At 54.5% G+C, this 16,009-nt stretch overlaps 1 protein-coding gene across 2 annotated transcripts in view; it reads left to right on the top strand.

The window, feature by feature from the left end:
* Nucleotides 1–16,009, top strand: part of Pepd (peptidase D) — a 133,352-nt gene extending 117,343 nt beyond the window's left edge. For both annotated transcript variants that reach the window (XM_036185182.1, XM_036185190.1), the window contains 4 exons: nucleotides 2,486–2,634; nucleotides 12,027–12,211; nucleotides 14,933–15,124; nucleotides 15,527–16,009. In XM_036185182.1, the coding sequence (XP_036041075.1) occupies nucleotides 2,486–2,634; nucleotides 12,027–12,211; nucleotides 14,933–15,124; nucleotides 15,527–15,664 (664 nt within the window). In that variant the 3' untranslated portion in view covers nucleotides 15,665–16,009. The remainder of the gene's footprint in view (nucleotides 1–2,485; nucleotides 2,635–12,026; nucleotides 12,212–14,932; nucleotides 15,125–15,526) is intronic.

Here is a 16,009-nt window from a genome sequence, read left to right as displayed (position 1 = left end):
CACCTCACCCCGTCCTGTCTACCCAGGCCGTTTGTTCTCAGATGCTGCAGTCCACCAAACCACCAAGCATTGTTTCCCTTACTGAGTCTGGGAAGCCCAGCCACCCGAGGCTGGGACCCCTTACAGCTCTGTCTCCACTGCTGCCTGCACTGGCCCCTAGACCCTTACACACCTTCAGCTAGCAAGGATCACCCTCCCAATTAAAATGTGGGAAAATGGGGTCCTGAAGGCTGAGTGGCAGAGGTGACAGAAATGTTTACCTCCCTCAACTGAGGGCTTTTGCTGGGCCTGTGTTCACAGCCTCAGTCTCCCTGCTGTCTGGGGCTTCCATGTGCCTTATCTAGAGGATAAGTTCTGAGCACGCCCTACACAGGAGTAAACCTGCAGGCAGTTTCTGGCCCCAAGGGCCTCAGTGCCCTGGAGAGCAGATGCCTAGGTGTGTCTCCAGCCTCTCTGTTCCATGGCCCTCTTGTAACTGAGCTGGGTGGGTCCTCCTGAAGTGAGGCCCAGGTCCCTTGAGTCTGCTCCACACAGGGTCCCCCAGAGACTTTGACCCAAGCCAAAGTTCCCTGTCATGCTGGGGGTGGGGTGCCTCTGCCCACCCCCTAGGAATCACCTGAGATGTTATCTTGCTTCGCCTACTGTACTCTTGACCCCATTTATGATGTTTTGCAACCAGAAGAGTCAGGAGATTAAAAAGTGCCTCATCAAGGACTTTGGATTCCAGCATGGTGTCCAGGCATCCTGAGCACTGGAGTTTTTCCTTTGAAATCAGATGCTGTGCAGTAGCCGGTACTGTCTAGCAAGCCATGTGGCCAGCATCCATGCTCTACAGGCAGAGTCAGGGGCCCACCCTGCCCCATGCTCTGTCTCTCAACACTAGTACACAGGCAACTTCTAGAATGTTTGTGGTTACCGTTAGAGTAGGATTTGGGTGAGAGGCCCTCATAAAGGAAGCCACAGATATGCCCTGGGCTCAGACTGGCCAGCAGTGTCTGGCAGCAGATGGACATGGCCATCCCCTACCACACTAAGCAGAGCTGGCCTCTGTTGGTACAGGAAGACTGGACCTTGGTCCATGAGCAAGTTTGGTTGGGATTAATATCATGGCCCCAGGAATAGGCCCTTGCTTTAATTCTGTTGCAGGACCCTGCTGGGGGTGCTAAAATGGGGCAGGTTGGGAAGGGGTGCCCTTTGCGTACACCCCCTGCCTTAGTCACACTCTGGCATTCTGAGGTGACCCCATACCATACCATGGGAGACTGATCCATGTCCCAAAATCCAGGCCAGGCCCACAAGCCTTCTTCTTGCTCCATCCCAGAGGGTACACAGGGCAGAATTCTTACCTGTCCCCATTGTTGGGCACCATGGCCCATCACGTGGCTCTGCTCTCCCAGGAGCCATGACATGCATCCGGAGGGGTAGCTCCATGGCCCTGACCTAGCAGGTCTGGCTGTTTTCCACCACTGTCCAGCTTCCACTGGCTCAAGGCTGCTGCTCTAAGTCCTCTACACCGGCTCCGCCTGCACAGCCACCCACCTGGGGACCACATGGCAGCACCTCTGTCTGTCCCCGGGAAAGCTCTGCTAAATGGACTACACACACTCTGGTGTCTCCTCTTTGCCCCTTCTCAGATGCTGGTGAGACATGTCTGCCCTACCTGAGCAGATGACACCAGACAATAGAGCAGCACCTGAGGCACCAGCCACTTGCTGGTTCCTCCCAAGCACTGTGGGCCTGTTAGAAAGACCTGGTGCAGCTCCATCCACTGGGCAGATGTGTCCTAGGTGCAAGCAAGGCAGGAGTAGGGGTCTCTTGGCATGCTCACATGAAAGGCGGTTGGCATGTGGGTATCTGCAGACCTAGCCATCCTCCTCCTTCCATGGGCCTCTCCCACTGTTCTGAATGGCCCCAGCTAAGGCTGCTAGGCCCAGTCTCCTTAGCCTTCCCAGGACAGGCTGAGCCAGCCGCTCCTCCTCCTCCTCTCTCCTTCCTTCCCTCCCTTCCATTCCTTCCTCCCATTTTTCCTTACTTTCTGTGGTTCTGGAGATCGAGCCTGGGATCTCATGTATGCAGGCTGGTGTCATCTACTAAGTGACACCTCCAATGCTCTTTCTACTCTTCCGGGATGTTCTCAGTTTCCAGGCTGGCTTCGAACTTACTCTGTAACCCAGGCAGATCTTGAAGATTTTTTTCCTGGAACCTCGCTTTGAGATCTGCCTGCTTCTGCCTCCTGAGTGCTGAGGTTAAAGGTGTGCTCCACCACCACCCAGCTCAGTCTTTAAGTTTCTATCCTCCTGCCTCCACCTCCCAATTTCCTGAGGTGACAGGCCTGTACCACTGGGCCCAGGTCCCTGCATCGCTCCCTTCTTTTGGAAGGGAACCTGCCTCACCAGCCAATCTCCTGCCGCAGCCAGACCCCAACAGAGAGAGTGAAGGGGTGTGGACATCTGCCCACCTGCCTCACAACACCCTGTCCCCGCAGCCTGTTTGACATGGGCGGAGAGTACTACTGTTTTGCTTCTGACATCACCTGCTCCTTCCCTGCCAATGGCAAGTTCACAGAGGACCAGAAGGCCATCTACGAGGCGGTGCTGAAGAGCTGCAGAACTGTCATGAACGCCATGAAGCCAGGTGAGGGACAAGAGAGCAGGGCGCCAAGGACCTGCCTGGTAGTGGGAGGGAGGAGTACGGAGTGACAGACACCAGCGGGACAGACCCTGAAGTCTGTCTACATTCACTCCACATGCTTGGCCAATTAGATTCCAGGTGGTATGAGTCCCTCAGAGCACCCCAAGGACACAGGGCTGACCACCAGTCAGGGACAAAGCCAGATCTGGAAGTTCAGCCCCTTGTGACCCCATGTCCCATCCATCCCCATCTCCCTACACACCCCTCCACCCACCCTGGTCACTGGGACATGAACACTTCCCCTGCCCTGACCAAAACAGAGTCCACTTGAGGAAGGTCCAGGTCAGCTTTGCATACTGCATCTGGTGGAACACCGGAGCAAGCTCTCACCTCACTCAGAGGACACGACCTTGAGTCATGAAGATCCCCGTCGGGATTGGTTGGGTTTTGTTTTGTTTTGTTTTTGTTTTTGTTTTGTTTTGTTTTGTGTGTGCGTGTGCGTGTGCGTGTGCATGTGCGTGTGCGTCTGTGCATGGGGAGGCAGCACCCTGTAGTAGGTAAGCTGAATGACAGAAAACCCGGAGACTGCCAAGCACGAGTGAGCCATCTGTTGTGGCCACAGTGCTGCTGCAGAGGTAGTACTGGGCCTCGTGGCCTCTCCATACAGCCATCTTCTCTGTTGGCCACCACCTGGGTCTTTCACACACATCCATACAACCTATCGAGCTCCCGGAAACTGCCCCGTGGCTTCCCACTGCAAGACAGTCTCTGTAGGAAGACAGTGGACCAGCTCTACAGCCTTCCTTCTGGGGCCTTCAGGTCCTCCTGTTACTAGTTCCCCCACTGACCACACAACCCCATGGGTCTCCCCGTCCACGGCACTGAGCCACGGGAGCTCTGCCTTGTACATGCACCTCTGCCTAAAGGGGAGCATGTGGGGTGTGTGGGGCTCTGCTGAGTTCTCACCTTGAGCCCACCCTGTGGGTTTTGGATTCCTTATATCCTGAACACAGCTTTCAGGTGCCAATCACACACACACACACACACACACACACACACACACACACACCAGGCCCTCTGTGGGCACATGGCTACTAGGCAGCACCTAAAAGTATCTGTTGCAGCCAGGCTCCCTTTGGCCATGGGGCACCTTTCCTGGCCTGTCTGCCACCTGGTGATCTACCCACACCACCCCGGCACAGATGGCCTAACCCTGCTGATGAGGACTCTGTTAGGTCATTGGGTGGTCACAGGCTCAGAGAGGTAGAATGGCCTGCCCTGGCTGTGCAGACCCCAGCTTTCTTTAACATGAAGCCCCGATGAGGGCTGAAATGAGAACTTGGGATGCTAGCTCAAGAGTGTTCTCCTATCCCAAACCCTGCTTCTCTGTCCCTACCCACCTCCCTCATCCCAAAGCAGCTAGCCCTAGGGCAGCCCAGACCTTTCCTGGAACCCAGGCATCTCCCTACACCATGTGGGGGTCACTGTGCAGAGGGCAACAACACAGTGGAGGTCCAAGGCATCCAGTGTGGGCCCGGCCTAGCAGCATGCTGCTTGCAAGCTGGGCTCCAGCTTTGCAGTTTCCGTGTTCTCTAACCAGCCGGGGTAGCTCCCCATGCTAGCAATCCACTCTAGGGCAGACCCAGCCAGGTCTGGCACCCATACTCTTGTTAAGGGCAGGGGTTAGCAGCAGCCGCCCAGCTCTTCTATGACCTGGGAGTGGTGAGTAAGTTTCAGGGGCTATGGTGGCTCATGGGAGGCCTGAAAACTGCATTTTTGAAGTATTTCTAAGGACTCTAGTGGCCAGATTTGCACATCTGCATGGTTTCTTGATTTAAGAGAGAGAGAGAGAGAGAGAGAGAGAGAGAGAGAGAGAGAGAAGGAGGAGGGAGGGAGGAAGGGAGGGAAAGAAAGAGAAAGAAAGAAGGGAGAGAAAGAGAGAAAGAGAAAGAAAGGAAGGAAAGAGAAAGGGAGGAAGGAAGGAGGGAAGGAAGAAAGAAAGAGAAAGAAAGAAAGAAAGAAAGAAAGAAAGAAAGAAAGAAAGAAAGAAAGAAAGAAAGAAAGAAAGAAAGAAAGAAAGATCGATCGATCTTGGTCTCCAGAACTGTAAAAGCCCCAGGATGTGGCATGCTGCAGCCCCAGAACTGGATGTTTCAGCATTTGACTAAATAGTCCCCTGTGTCCCCGTGGCCCATTGCTGGAATGATTTACATTGTGATCTCAGGGCCCTGTTCAGCAGTGGAGGGACCTCCACATCAGTCATTTTCAGGAGAGGCATGTTGAGAAGAGCCCCCGTCTAGCCCTGGAGCTCCCACCAGAAGCCAGGGGCTGCGGGGTGGTGGTTGCAGTAAGACACACTAGAGCCAGAACCCAACCCTGCAGCTCCGTACCCCGACTCAGTACGCAGGACCAGAGCTTGACAGGAAGTCGGTGCCCCGCAAGGAAGACCAGGGAAATCTGAAAGGAAAGCATTCCTGTGGGCAGCAGACTGGCTCACTGGGCTGCTGCAGGGCACAGTGAGCAGCCTGAGAACAGTACCTCTGAGCATTAGACAAGGCCAAGCCAGGGCACGGGGAAGTCAGACCCACACAGGGCAGTGTAAGAACCTGGGCTCTCAATATCTGTGATCGAGCCACTGGAGGGAGCTGGAGCTGCAGAGTATGGCTGCTGTGGCCCTTTTAAAACTAAAGTCAGTGGAGCGGCCACCTAAGGGGTACAATGTCCTCTCTTTACACCACAGGCAAGCACTTTTGCTCATTTTGAACATTATGTCATTGAAATGATGAGTATTTCGAAGTGCATAGTTTTGGCTGAGAAGGTGGGGTCTAGTATTATCTCCCATGATGTGTACTACTGCCACTCCACCAGGAAACGGGTCCACCTTCCCCCGAGATCCCTCCGCTGGTCACGGTCCCTGTGATAAGCTGAGGTCTCTGCCATCCAGCATCTGAGATGCTGACCTCAAGCCGTTCTCTGCAGACAGCTGTGTCATTCCGTGGGTTGAGGTGACGGTAGCCCATCACATTGGGTAGTGTCTTCAAACCTCTACAGGCAGCAGTGGAGGGCAGGTGTTGGGCCAGAAGAGGCTGTCCCCACTGGTCAAAGCAGAGCTCCAAGGCCAACTTCAGCCCAGCCACCCTCAGGTGTAATCATGGGAGCGTGGAGTGAGCCCTGTGGACCCCCACCTCTGCAGAAGGAAGAAGGGCCTGGGATTGTCTGCCACGTGCCACAGTGGAGGCTGGAGGAGGGGCTAGGCCTCAGAGGAGTGGATGCAAGGGGAGCAAATTGGAGAGGGCATCCGCCTGTCAGCACAACAGTGTCTCCATCTGCTCACCTGGGAGCGCCAGACTTCCCTTCTTCCATGCTACCTGAGTCTTGGCCACTGCAAAACTTGTTGGCACTGGACATTACCACTACAGTTAGCAGTTCAGCCAACACAGTAGCCCCCTCAGCCCACTCCAATTGTCCAGAACATGGCCAAGCTTACAAAGCTGCACCCCACTTTGTACTCAAGGAGGCCTTTGGCTGGATGGTGGACTACTCTGGGCAGCCACTAGGCTGGAGCATCCAGACCCAGTTCCTCTGAGTCCACCCCTGCAGACTGCATGGGGCAGAGCCTCCCTAAAGTCCACTCTTGTTAATGCTGGGCTTTTGTAGGCACAGACCTGGCCTAGGTGAGTCCATGCTGGTAGCTTGAAGACTCCTTGTGGGAGGGTGGAACACAGCCCCGGCTGTTTTCCATAGAGTGCGACACTCTGAGGGTCCACCAGGGCAGAGCTGGACTCTTGAATGGTTACACAGTATAGGCTGGCCTCCAGGGTTCAGAGTCCTGTGTTCACTCAGAACTCAGCATGGGGACAGATCGCCTCACCATAGTGATGAACTGGCAATGGCTAGCCAGCCCCCTGCCCATCTCAGTAGAATTGCCCCTGGTTTGTGGGTTTAGCTTCTGAGCCAAGACAAACGCCCTGCTGAGACTGCCTGGCTGCTTCCTGAGACCTTCCAAGGAAGAATAAATAAAGACAGGCAGGAAATCACACAACAACGCCCAAGGGAAAGGCAGGAACTAGAATGGTCAGAACACACATGGACCAGTAGCTGCAGCCCCAGGGGATTGAAGAATGCAGGCCTTGGTTCCTTGTCCTGGGCCAAAAGGAGCAGCAGCCTGTCACTCAGAGAGCAAGGGTGGAGGTCAGCTTTGCCAGGGAGGTCACTGGAGAGGCTGCAGGAGTGTGCAAAGGCTGCTCTAGCACCTGGAAGAACACTACCCACCGGTGCTGGCTGGTGGAGTCCAAGTTCCGAGTGGCTCTGGTGTCTCAGGGACAATGGCCCACACTCTACAGACTGCCTACTTTTAAGGGGGTTAAAGGCATGTGCCACCACACCAGCTGGGTCTTGAAGTTTCAATCCTGCCAGGGCTCATTGGTTCAGTCACCTCCCGGGACCCACCATTTCCCCTTATCCTGCCCAGCTACAATCTGCCCCCACAACACACACCTTGAGCTGCTGGTGATGAAGGCTGCTGTGGCCCTAACTATGTGAACCAGCCCTGGTCCTCCACTGGCTCTGGCCCTGCCTCCGGCCCCTGCCGTCTGAGTGGGGGGTATGTGTTGGGACGGAGGTAATGGCTAGCTGTCAATGACAAGCAGTACTCCTGTTCGAAGAGGAGCCTGGGAGGAACATAGGTGATGACCAGGTGGAGCAGGAGATACAGGCCAGCATCACAGCTGACTTGATCTGCCCTCTATTGACCTGGGGGGGGGGGGGTCACCTTTCCTGGCTCTCTCCTACCCTGACAGGCAGGCAGGCAGGCAGGGGGAGGATGAAGTTGCTAGATTTCCTATTGACCCTTGTCCTTAGAGCTGTTGAAGAATATGGGGGTTGTGCCATTAATGGTACAGGGACCTCATGTCACCTCATGTAGTGCCCTTTGCAGAAGCCAGACCTGGGAGGCTATCTTGAGTCCAGTGTTCACCATTCACACTGGTTGCAGGATGAGGGCAAGCTCCCTGCTCTTTTTGCCCAGCTCCAAGCATTTGCGTGGGTGCTCCCAGAGTGCAGAGGGAAGTTTCAGGAAGTGTGCACACGACGGCTCCGCCTCCGCTTCATCAGCAGCATCACGGCGCCTGCAGCCTGGACACATGCTGCTTCCTGCCCCTCTGAAGGGTGAATGAGTCCCCAAGGTCCCGAAGTAGACACTGCAGGGTGGGCTGGGCTAGAGGCCCTGGGCCTGATGCCAGCTTGGCCTGCCATGCAGCTAGTTCACTGCAGCTCCCAGGGCCTGCCCTGAGACCTGGGCTTTATGCCTTTGCTCCCACACCCCACAGGCCTGGCTTCCACATCAACCATCCCATGAGGGCCATTGTCCACATATGAAGTGAGCTCTTTGTCTGACCAAGTACCCTGGGGGTAGGTAAGGGGGATCTGTTGCCTTCCTGGCTTGACTGGGGAGCCCCCCAGGGCTGTCAGTCTGGGCAGGAAGCCTGGGGCTGTGATGGATGCTGCTGAAGCTCTAAGAGGCCCCCCTGGCTCCAGCAGCAGCACCAGGCTCCAGGCCCATTGGAGTGCAAGTAAGGGAGCCAGGTGGAGCGGGGCCAGCAGAAACCCATCCTGGATCCTGGACACGGGAACTGTCACCTCTCTGAGCTCCTTAAGTAGGTGCTAACCTCTAGGATACTCTTCGCAGCCTGGGCTCTGAATTCAGAGTGGGATGAAGGTCACTCATGAATCCAGGACTCTGGATTTCTAGTACTAGCTGCTGAAGAGCCATAGGGAAGGCTGGCACTTTGCTCACTCCTCACACTTAGCAAGTGCCAGGCACCAAGCAAGGCTAGAATCCCACCCTGTGGCACTCTCCTGGGCTGTCATGGATTGGCCCTGGTAGGCCAGGAAGGGACAATCAGAGAGGACTTCCTGGAGGAAGTCCCTCAAGGGCCCAAGATGAAGAGGAATAGGGGCTTGGAGAAGCATCTCGGCCCCAGGGAGCTGCAGGTGGGAAACACACAGGGAGATAGGTGAGACCACAGGAGGGATATGGTCTTGTCAGTTGACACCCTGGTCAAGCTGCTCCCCCAGGAGTGGGGAGATGCCTCTGAGCAGTATCCAGGGGTCAAAGGAGAGTGGGTAGGGATCCAGGGATAATGCTGTTTCCAGAAAGCCAGGGTAAGAGTTAGCCACATGAATGGGGGAGGTAGGAGAGCAAGGCAACATTCATCCAGTCCATATAGAGCACTTTAATGGCTAGTATGGGCCTGCTGGGGATCCAAGGATGTCTTCCAGCCCAGAACTGGTTTGTGCCCAGCCTCACCCTTGCCAGAGGATGGCAACCTTCACATATTTCAGGGGCCCCGCTGTAGCCACGGGGGTTGTAACCACCATCCGTGCCAGATGCTGAGGCCAAGTCACTGGAGGTTTAGTCACTGTCATAACCTAACCACACACAGGCAGAAAGCCGCACTTAGAGCCGAGAGAGCAGTGTCTGGCATCTGAGCATGTACAAGCAAGAAGGATGGAGGCAGTACAGGGGCTCAGGCCCTATGTTGGGCTGGGTGCCAGTAGCCCACCCCTAGGAGCCACCATGAAGCATGGGGTCTACCTGATAGATGCCCTTTCTTAGTCGAGGCCCAGCCATGCCTGTGGGCCCACCACTGAAATCAGCCTGCAAGCAAGGCTGGGGCCAGCCTCTCCTGGGGCTCCCCTTTGATGGCAAAGGAAGGGGAAGCCTTTTCTAAGTTCCCTGTGCTGGGCTGGCCAGAAGCTGAGTGAGCACAGCTCTTTGAATGCTTGTAGGATCTGAACTCAGAGCACACAGACCTGGGGAGCACATGCTCTGCAAAGCCAAGTCTTGGGGTGTCATGGGGGACACCACTATTCTGGTGGAGATACATGAGAAGCAATTAAGCAGCTGTGTCAGGGAGTGTACAAGGAGCAGCAGTGAGGGGGATGTCTCTAGGGAGGCAACGCTGATGCTGGGGACACCACCCACCACCCGACAAGGCTAGCTTAACCAAGGCCCAGGCCCTGGTGTAACAGGGGAAGACCCTGTGTGCTTCTAGAGCAGAAGGTAACCTGGTCTCTGGAGAGTCCCCCAGGCTTGGCCACTTGGGTCTTAGGGAAGAACAGCAGCCAGAGTGGGGTAGACTTGACTCACACAGCTACAGCACTGTGGCCAGAGTGCTGAAACCTGGCTCTGGCTGGTATTAAGTGATAGATAGATCGTTAGTGGTTAGTGCTGGAGATGCCAGGCAGCTTTCTGGGCCAGTGTTGGGGCTCTTGGACAGGGACAGCACCTGTAGATCAGGGAATCAGGTCACAGCACATAAGTAACAGCTGGGGTTTTACTTACCCGGCCTCCACTTCTGAAATGCCAACCATTGATGGAAGCCCCACTCACAAATACAGACCGGGTTGGAGGGCCCCAGATAATGAGGCAGCAATAACCAGGCTTGCCCAGTAGCAGATTCTAGACTCTAGGAAGGCTGGCTCCACCTCTCCACACATACAACTTGGGCCATGGGTCACAGCACCCTATGAACTAGCCTTGCAGCCTCACCACCTTGCAAGACCCTGTACTGCCAGCCTTGCTGGGGGCCATCTCTGGCAAGGAAAGGGGCCCCTCATCAGCCTTCTGTTGGCCATGGAGCTTCCAGGCCTGGCCCTTTCCGGTTCATTATCCTGTAGAGCCGTGGTTCTCACCCTTCCTAACACTGCAACCCTTTAACACAGATCCTTCATGCTGTAGTGACCCCCCCCCCATCAGATTATTTTGTTGCTACTTCTGTAATTTTGCTACTGTTATGTAAATATCTGATGAGACCTCCGTGAAGGGGTTGACCTCCAGAGGGGTTGTGACCTGCAGGCTGAGAGCCACTGCTGTAGAGCCTTGAATTACATAGGGTTCCCCACCATCCCCTTACAACATTGCTCATCAAGGGGTGGGGTGATGTGATGGCAGGTCTGGCTCAGCCAGAGCAGGACATGGCAGGGAGGCCTTTGGGGGCTGACATTCCACTCATAGGACTAACATTGACCTGGGGGAGGGAGTCAGTGCTGTCCTCTACCCTCTGACTGTGACCTAGGCTCAGGTTTTATGGGGCCAGCACTGAAGACTACCCTGGGCCCAGGTCCTTGTGGGTGCTCTCCCTGGAGGAGAGTAGCTGAAGGAGAGTGCCATAGCAGGCAGGCAAGGCAGCCCGGATTCTGTCCAAAGCCCTTCAGGGGCTTACGTGCTGATTGACTCAGTCCTTAAGCCACAAAGCCCATCTGGCCCCTGAGGCTGTGTGCATGGGAGGTGTCTTAGTTAGGGTTCTGTGGCTGTGATGAAGCACCCCCAAAGCAACTTGGGGAGAAAATGGTTTATTTGGCTTACACATACTGAATCACAGTCCACTGAGGAGTCCAAGGCAGAACTCAAACAGGGCAGGAACCTGGAGGCGAGAGCTGATGCTGAGGCCATGGAGAGATGCTGCTTACTGGCTTGTTCCATATGGCCTGCTTTCTATGGAACCCAGGACCACAGCCCAGGGATGGAACCACCTACAATGGGCTGGGCCCTCCCCTTATCAATCACTGATTAAGAAAGTGCCCTATAGGGGTTGGGGATTTAGCTCAGTGGTAGAGTGCTTGCCTAGCAAGCGCAAGGCCCTGGGTTCGATCCTCAGCTCCACAAAAAAAAAAAAAAAAGAAAGAAAGAAAGAAAGAAAGAAAGAAAGAAAGAAAGGAAGGAAGGAAGAAAGAAAGAAAGAAAAGAAAAGAAAAGAAAAGAAAAGAAAAGAAAGTGCCCTACAGGCAGGCTTGCCTGCAGCATGACCTTATGGAGGCATTTTCTTGATTGAGGTTCTCTGCTCTCAAATAACTAGCCTGTGTCAAGATGGCATAAAACTAGCCAGCACAGGAGACTCCACAGTGACCTTTGCCGCAGAAACATGGGGCAGAGATGAATTTGATTAGCAGCCTGGGCTTAGACATCTAGGCAACCATGGAAATGGTTCCAGACCCCTGCCCATCAGAGGATGAGGCCACGCCAACTGTTCCTTCACCTTGAAACCTTTGTTCACACAGCAGCTTCCAGTCTGAGTCAGCCATTCTGGGGTGTGCAGGGATGCCTTCTCCCAGGCCACAGGTCTTTCCTGCCCCTCTCCAACAGCAAAGCCCCAGCTGACGCCTTCTGTGAGGCCTGAGCCACTCGCTTCTGCTTGAGTGGACATAGCCAGGCCCTGGCTTTCGGTGGCAGAAGCTTTATGATGCAGTCTCTGGATCCTGAGCTTCAAAGGCTGTCTGGATACACTCAGTCCCCAGTATGCATCCCTGTCCTCACTTCAGGCCCACCTCAGTCTGGGCCCTCACCCCTTGGTCTGTAGAGCCCTGGCGTATCACGGCCTCTCCTTAAATCACAGGTGTCTGGTGGCCTGACATGCACCGGCTGGCTGACCGGATCCACCTGGAGGAACTGACACGCATTGGCCTCCTGAGTGGCAGTGTGGATGCCATGCTCCAGGTCCACCTGGGAGCAGTATTCATGCCCCATGGGCTCGGCCACTTCCTGGGCCTAGATGTGCACGATGTGGGAGGCTACCCTGAGGTCAGTATGCACACTGGTCTCCCTGAGCCTGGCCCTTACTAGGATAGAGTGAGGTAGAGTTTTGGAGGGCAGGAGATGTTGCTGGAGATACAGTAAAGCAGGAGGGATGGGTCTCTCTATAATACACAGAGGGTGGGTCAGCAAGTGATCTTCCCCAGTGGCTGAATGGGCTTCAGACTTAGAGGTGGTGCCACTGCCTGCCTCAGGACACATGCTGTGTGATAGCACCTGTGCAAAGGTTCCCCAAGATAGGGAACAGAAGCTAGGTTTCACAGACAGGGTTACAGCAAACCCTGCATGTCCTTCATTCAAGCTTACTTCAGCCCTTAGAAGCTCAGCAGCAGACCCCTTTCCAGCTCCCTAGCTGGCTCACCCTCTGCCTCCTGGGCCTCTGGCAGGAGAGGAAGGCTTGAAGGGCATCTTCAGACAGGGCTCCCTCTCCTTCTCTTACTGCCAGCTTGAAGGACCACCCAGTGGGTGCCTAAGGGCTCCTGGGAAGCCCTACTGGGCAGGTGGCTACAGCCCCTCAGGGCCTGTTCCTGCTGCCCAGCCTGGCCTGGTGCCCACCGTGCAGGGGGCAGATTGTGCAACTGGTGCACACCCTGGGGCCCACAAGCCAGTTAGCCAAGACTAGACCCAGCGTCTTGGCTGTGGGGTATTTTGAAAGCACTAAGAATGATTTTGGGGGAGGGGAGTATTGCTCAAGAGAAGCATTATTATTCAATTATTTTTTTCTCAAGTGTAAACAGTTAAATTTGGAGAAACAAAATCAGTTTTAATTTCCTAATTTCTGTCCATCCTATTGTGTGCAGGGAGCCAAGAGCAGGCCCTTCCAGACATTGTTAGTTGAGGTTCGTTATTCATTAGTCGCCAAAGTCCTTTTTTTCCACCAAAGAAAATTGGCAGCAAACTGTTTTCATCTTTTCCAGTAAGCAGCCCTTTGTGCTCAGTCTATTCTTCTGACAGATAAACACTGTGGAAAAAATATGGCTTTTCCTATAAAAGTCGTTTATTTCAGGCCTCCAGACACATCTGGGTCTCTTCTCAGAGTCCAGGACAAGTTGAGGCCTCGCTGAGCCCCCCTCTGCCCAGGCAGAGCAGCAGGCATGGACACCCCTAGCATGGCTGGCACCCCACCCTTGGCCTGTAGGTCACTTGGACCAGCTCACCATCCTCCTCTGCTAAGCTATGTCTGCTGGGGGTCAGCCTGTAACCCCCAACCCAGCAGACCCTAGGAGCAGCTGCTCAGACAGGTATATCTTTTAGTCTCCCCTAGTCTCAGTTGGAGTAATGATCCTAAATTTTCCTAAGTGGCAGGAAGCTGTGCCCCCTCCACACCCATAGAACAGTATGGAATGAATGGGCCTACTGGGTATAAGCTCAGTGACAAAACACTCACCATGCATGCTCAAAACCCTGACTTCCAGTGCGCCATTCCCCCCACCCACCCACCCACACACACAAACCCAAGAGACATGACCTGGTCAGGCCTTGGCCCTCAACAGGCTTTCACAGCTATGGCTGAAGGAAGGGACAAGGACTTAGGATATAGCAGAAGGTACAGGCTTTCAGTGGCAACTATAAAATTCTGGAGCAAAAGCCTGGCAGACAGGAAGCAGGCTCCTGCCCTTGACAGGAGCACCTCTCACCTAAACAGAAGCCTGGGGCCTTCTGAGGAGCATCCTCCTCCCCCACAGCCTCCATGCCTGTTGGTCTAGAGGCTGGTGTTGCAAGGCTGACAATGGCCAGCCAGATTCTTCCAGAGCATGGCCCACAAGACGCAGGGTCCTTTGTGTCCCATCCTCACCTTCATCCTGCCTGCTCACACCAGGTCATAGTGCCTGTCCCTACCCTCACAGAATCCCAGTCACAGACCTCCTTGCTGTGCCCAGCCTTGGAGGCCAAGCCAGCCTGTTTCTGGTTACCTTATGTGAACCACTAATTGAAGACTGATGTTCTTGGCCCCCAAACAGTCAGAAATGACAGCTCCGTCTCCAGCAGCTGGGTGTCCTTGGAGGAGCCACAAGTAGGGCAGGGCAAACTCAGATCCTGACCAGAAAGCTTACTCTGCTGCCCACTTGCTCAGAGGCCCTGGCCATAGGCCAGATGACTGCCCTGGGGAGCTGGAGGAGCAGGGCAGAGAGCCTCAGCAGAAAGCAATGACCACTAGCACCCTCAATGGGCACAGGGCTGTTTTCTAGGGCCCAGGCTAGACATGAGCAGGCACTTACATGCCAGTATGGGTGGTAACAGGCCCATCCTGATGACCTGTCCCTTCCTCTACTGAAAAGGCTGACTTGGTCTGCAGGAGCCATTCCAGTCTGGCTTCCACTTGAGTTGCCTGGAAGACAAGAAGAGGAAGGCCCTGCAGGCCATGCAACCCCCTAAGAGCTTTTTTGGCTTCCCTGGTTTAGCTTCTGACCTGCAGAAGGGCCTGAGTGAGAGCAGCCAGACACCTAGCCAGCCCTGTGGGCCTACCTGGCAGCTTGGTCCTGTATGTGTGCATTAGCAGTGTCCTGAAGGCAGATCTGAGGGTCGCCAAGGGTCAGAATGCCCTCAATACAGGTGTGGACAGAAAGGGCAGAGGGTTCCTGTGGTTAGACTGGGATGGATACACTAAGTCAGAAGAACCCAGGGGGCTGGAGCCAATCCTGTCTGGCTGTCTCTCAATCCTGGTAGCCAGCCTTGTGGTGTTCAGTTGGGTTCCATCTCTCTCTACAGGGTGTAGAGCGCATTGATGAGCCTGGCTTGCGGAGTCTGCGCACAGCAAGGCACCTGGAGCCAGGCATGGTGCTGACCGTGGAGCCGGGGATCTACTTCATCGACCACCTCTTGGCCCAGGCCCTGGCAGACCCAGCCCAAGCCTGCTTCTTCAATCACGAGGTCCTGCAGCGCTTCCGCAACTTTGGTGGGGTGAGTAACTGGGGGCCCCACATTCTTATTCCCAGAATGTCCACCACCCCACTGGTGCCTTGGAGAAAGGTGGAAAGACAGTTGACTGTGTTTAAGTCCTGGCCACCCCCTTTATTATGTAGGCTGTCACCAGATACCTTGCTTCTCAACAGGAAGAGATTCTTCAAAATGCCTACCAGTCCCAGGGGCTCCGTGTGAGCACACAGTATAAGCAAAGGACCATACAGAAGCCTCCAGCTATATCTTCCCCAGAGGCTCTGAGACCAGTCTGTCTTGTCATAAAGACTAGTCCCATCCCTCAGAGAGCTTCCCCCAGGTAGCAGTCAAGCTGGAGCAGATTGGCACTGCTAATGTGACATTAAGGCAGCAAGGACATGATGGCATCCTGTTTGTATGGCGCAGGTCCGTATCGAGGAGGATGTTGTCGTGACTAACAGTGGCATGGAGCTGCTGACCTGTGTCCCAAGGACCGTGGAGGAAATTGAAGCATGCATGGCAGGCTGTGACAAGGCCTTTACACCCTCCTCTGGCCCAAAGTAGAGCCAGCTGGGTACTGGCCTTGTGACCCTTCTCTGTGATGTCAGCCTGCCCATGGCACCCCAACAGCAATCAGATCCTGGAGCTCACATTTGATCCTATCAAAACCATCACTGCTGTTTCCAAGGGAGGACAGCATTTTATTAACCTGCAAGATGATCACATCCCTAACCTTGACTTTGCTTAAATGACTAACTCTGTTGATTCAAAAAATCCTGTTCTTAAGTCACAACTCAGTTCTCTTGCTGCCATTTATATCCATGTGCTCAGCAAAGATGCACTCATGTCTTCTCCAAAAAAAATCAATATGCAGAATGGAATTTGCAATAAAAGCTTTTCTAAATGGCC

This window comes from Onychomys torridus, chromosome 1, assembly GCF_903995425.1.
Source record: "Onychomys torridus chromosome 1, mOncTor1.1, whole genome shotgun sequence".
NCBI classification, from domain to species: domain Eukaryota; kingdom Metazoa; phylum Chordata; class Mammalia; order Rodentia; family Cricetidae; genus Onychomys; species Onychomys torridus.
Note: the sequence above shows the minus strand (reverse complement) of the source record. Positions and strands in the feature narration are given on the sequence as shown.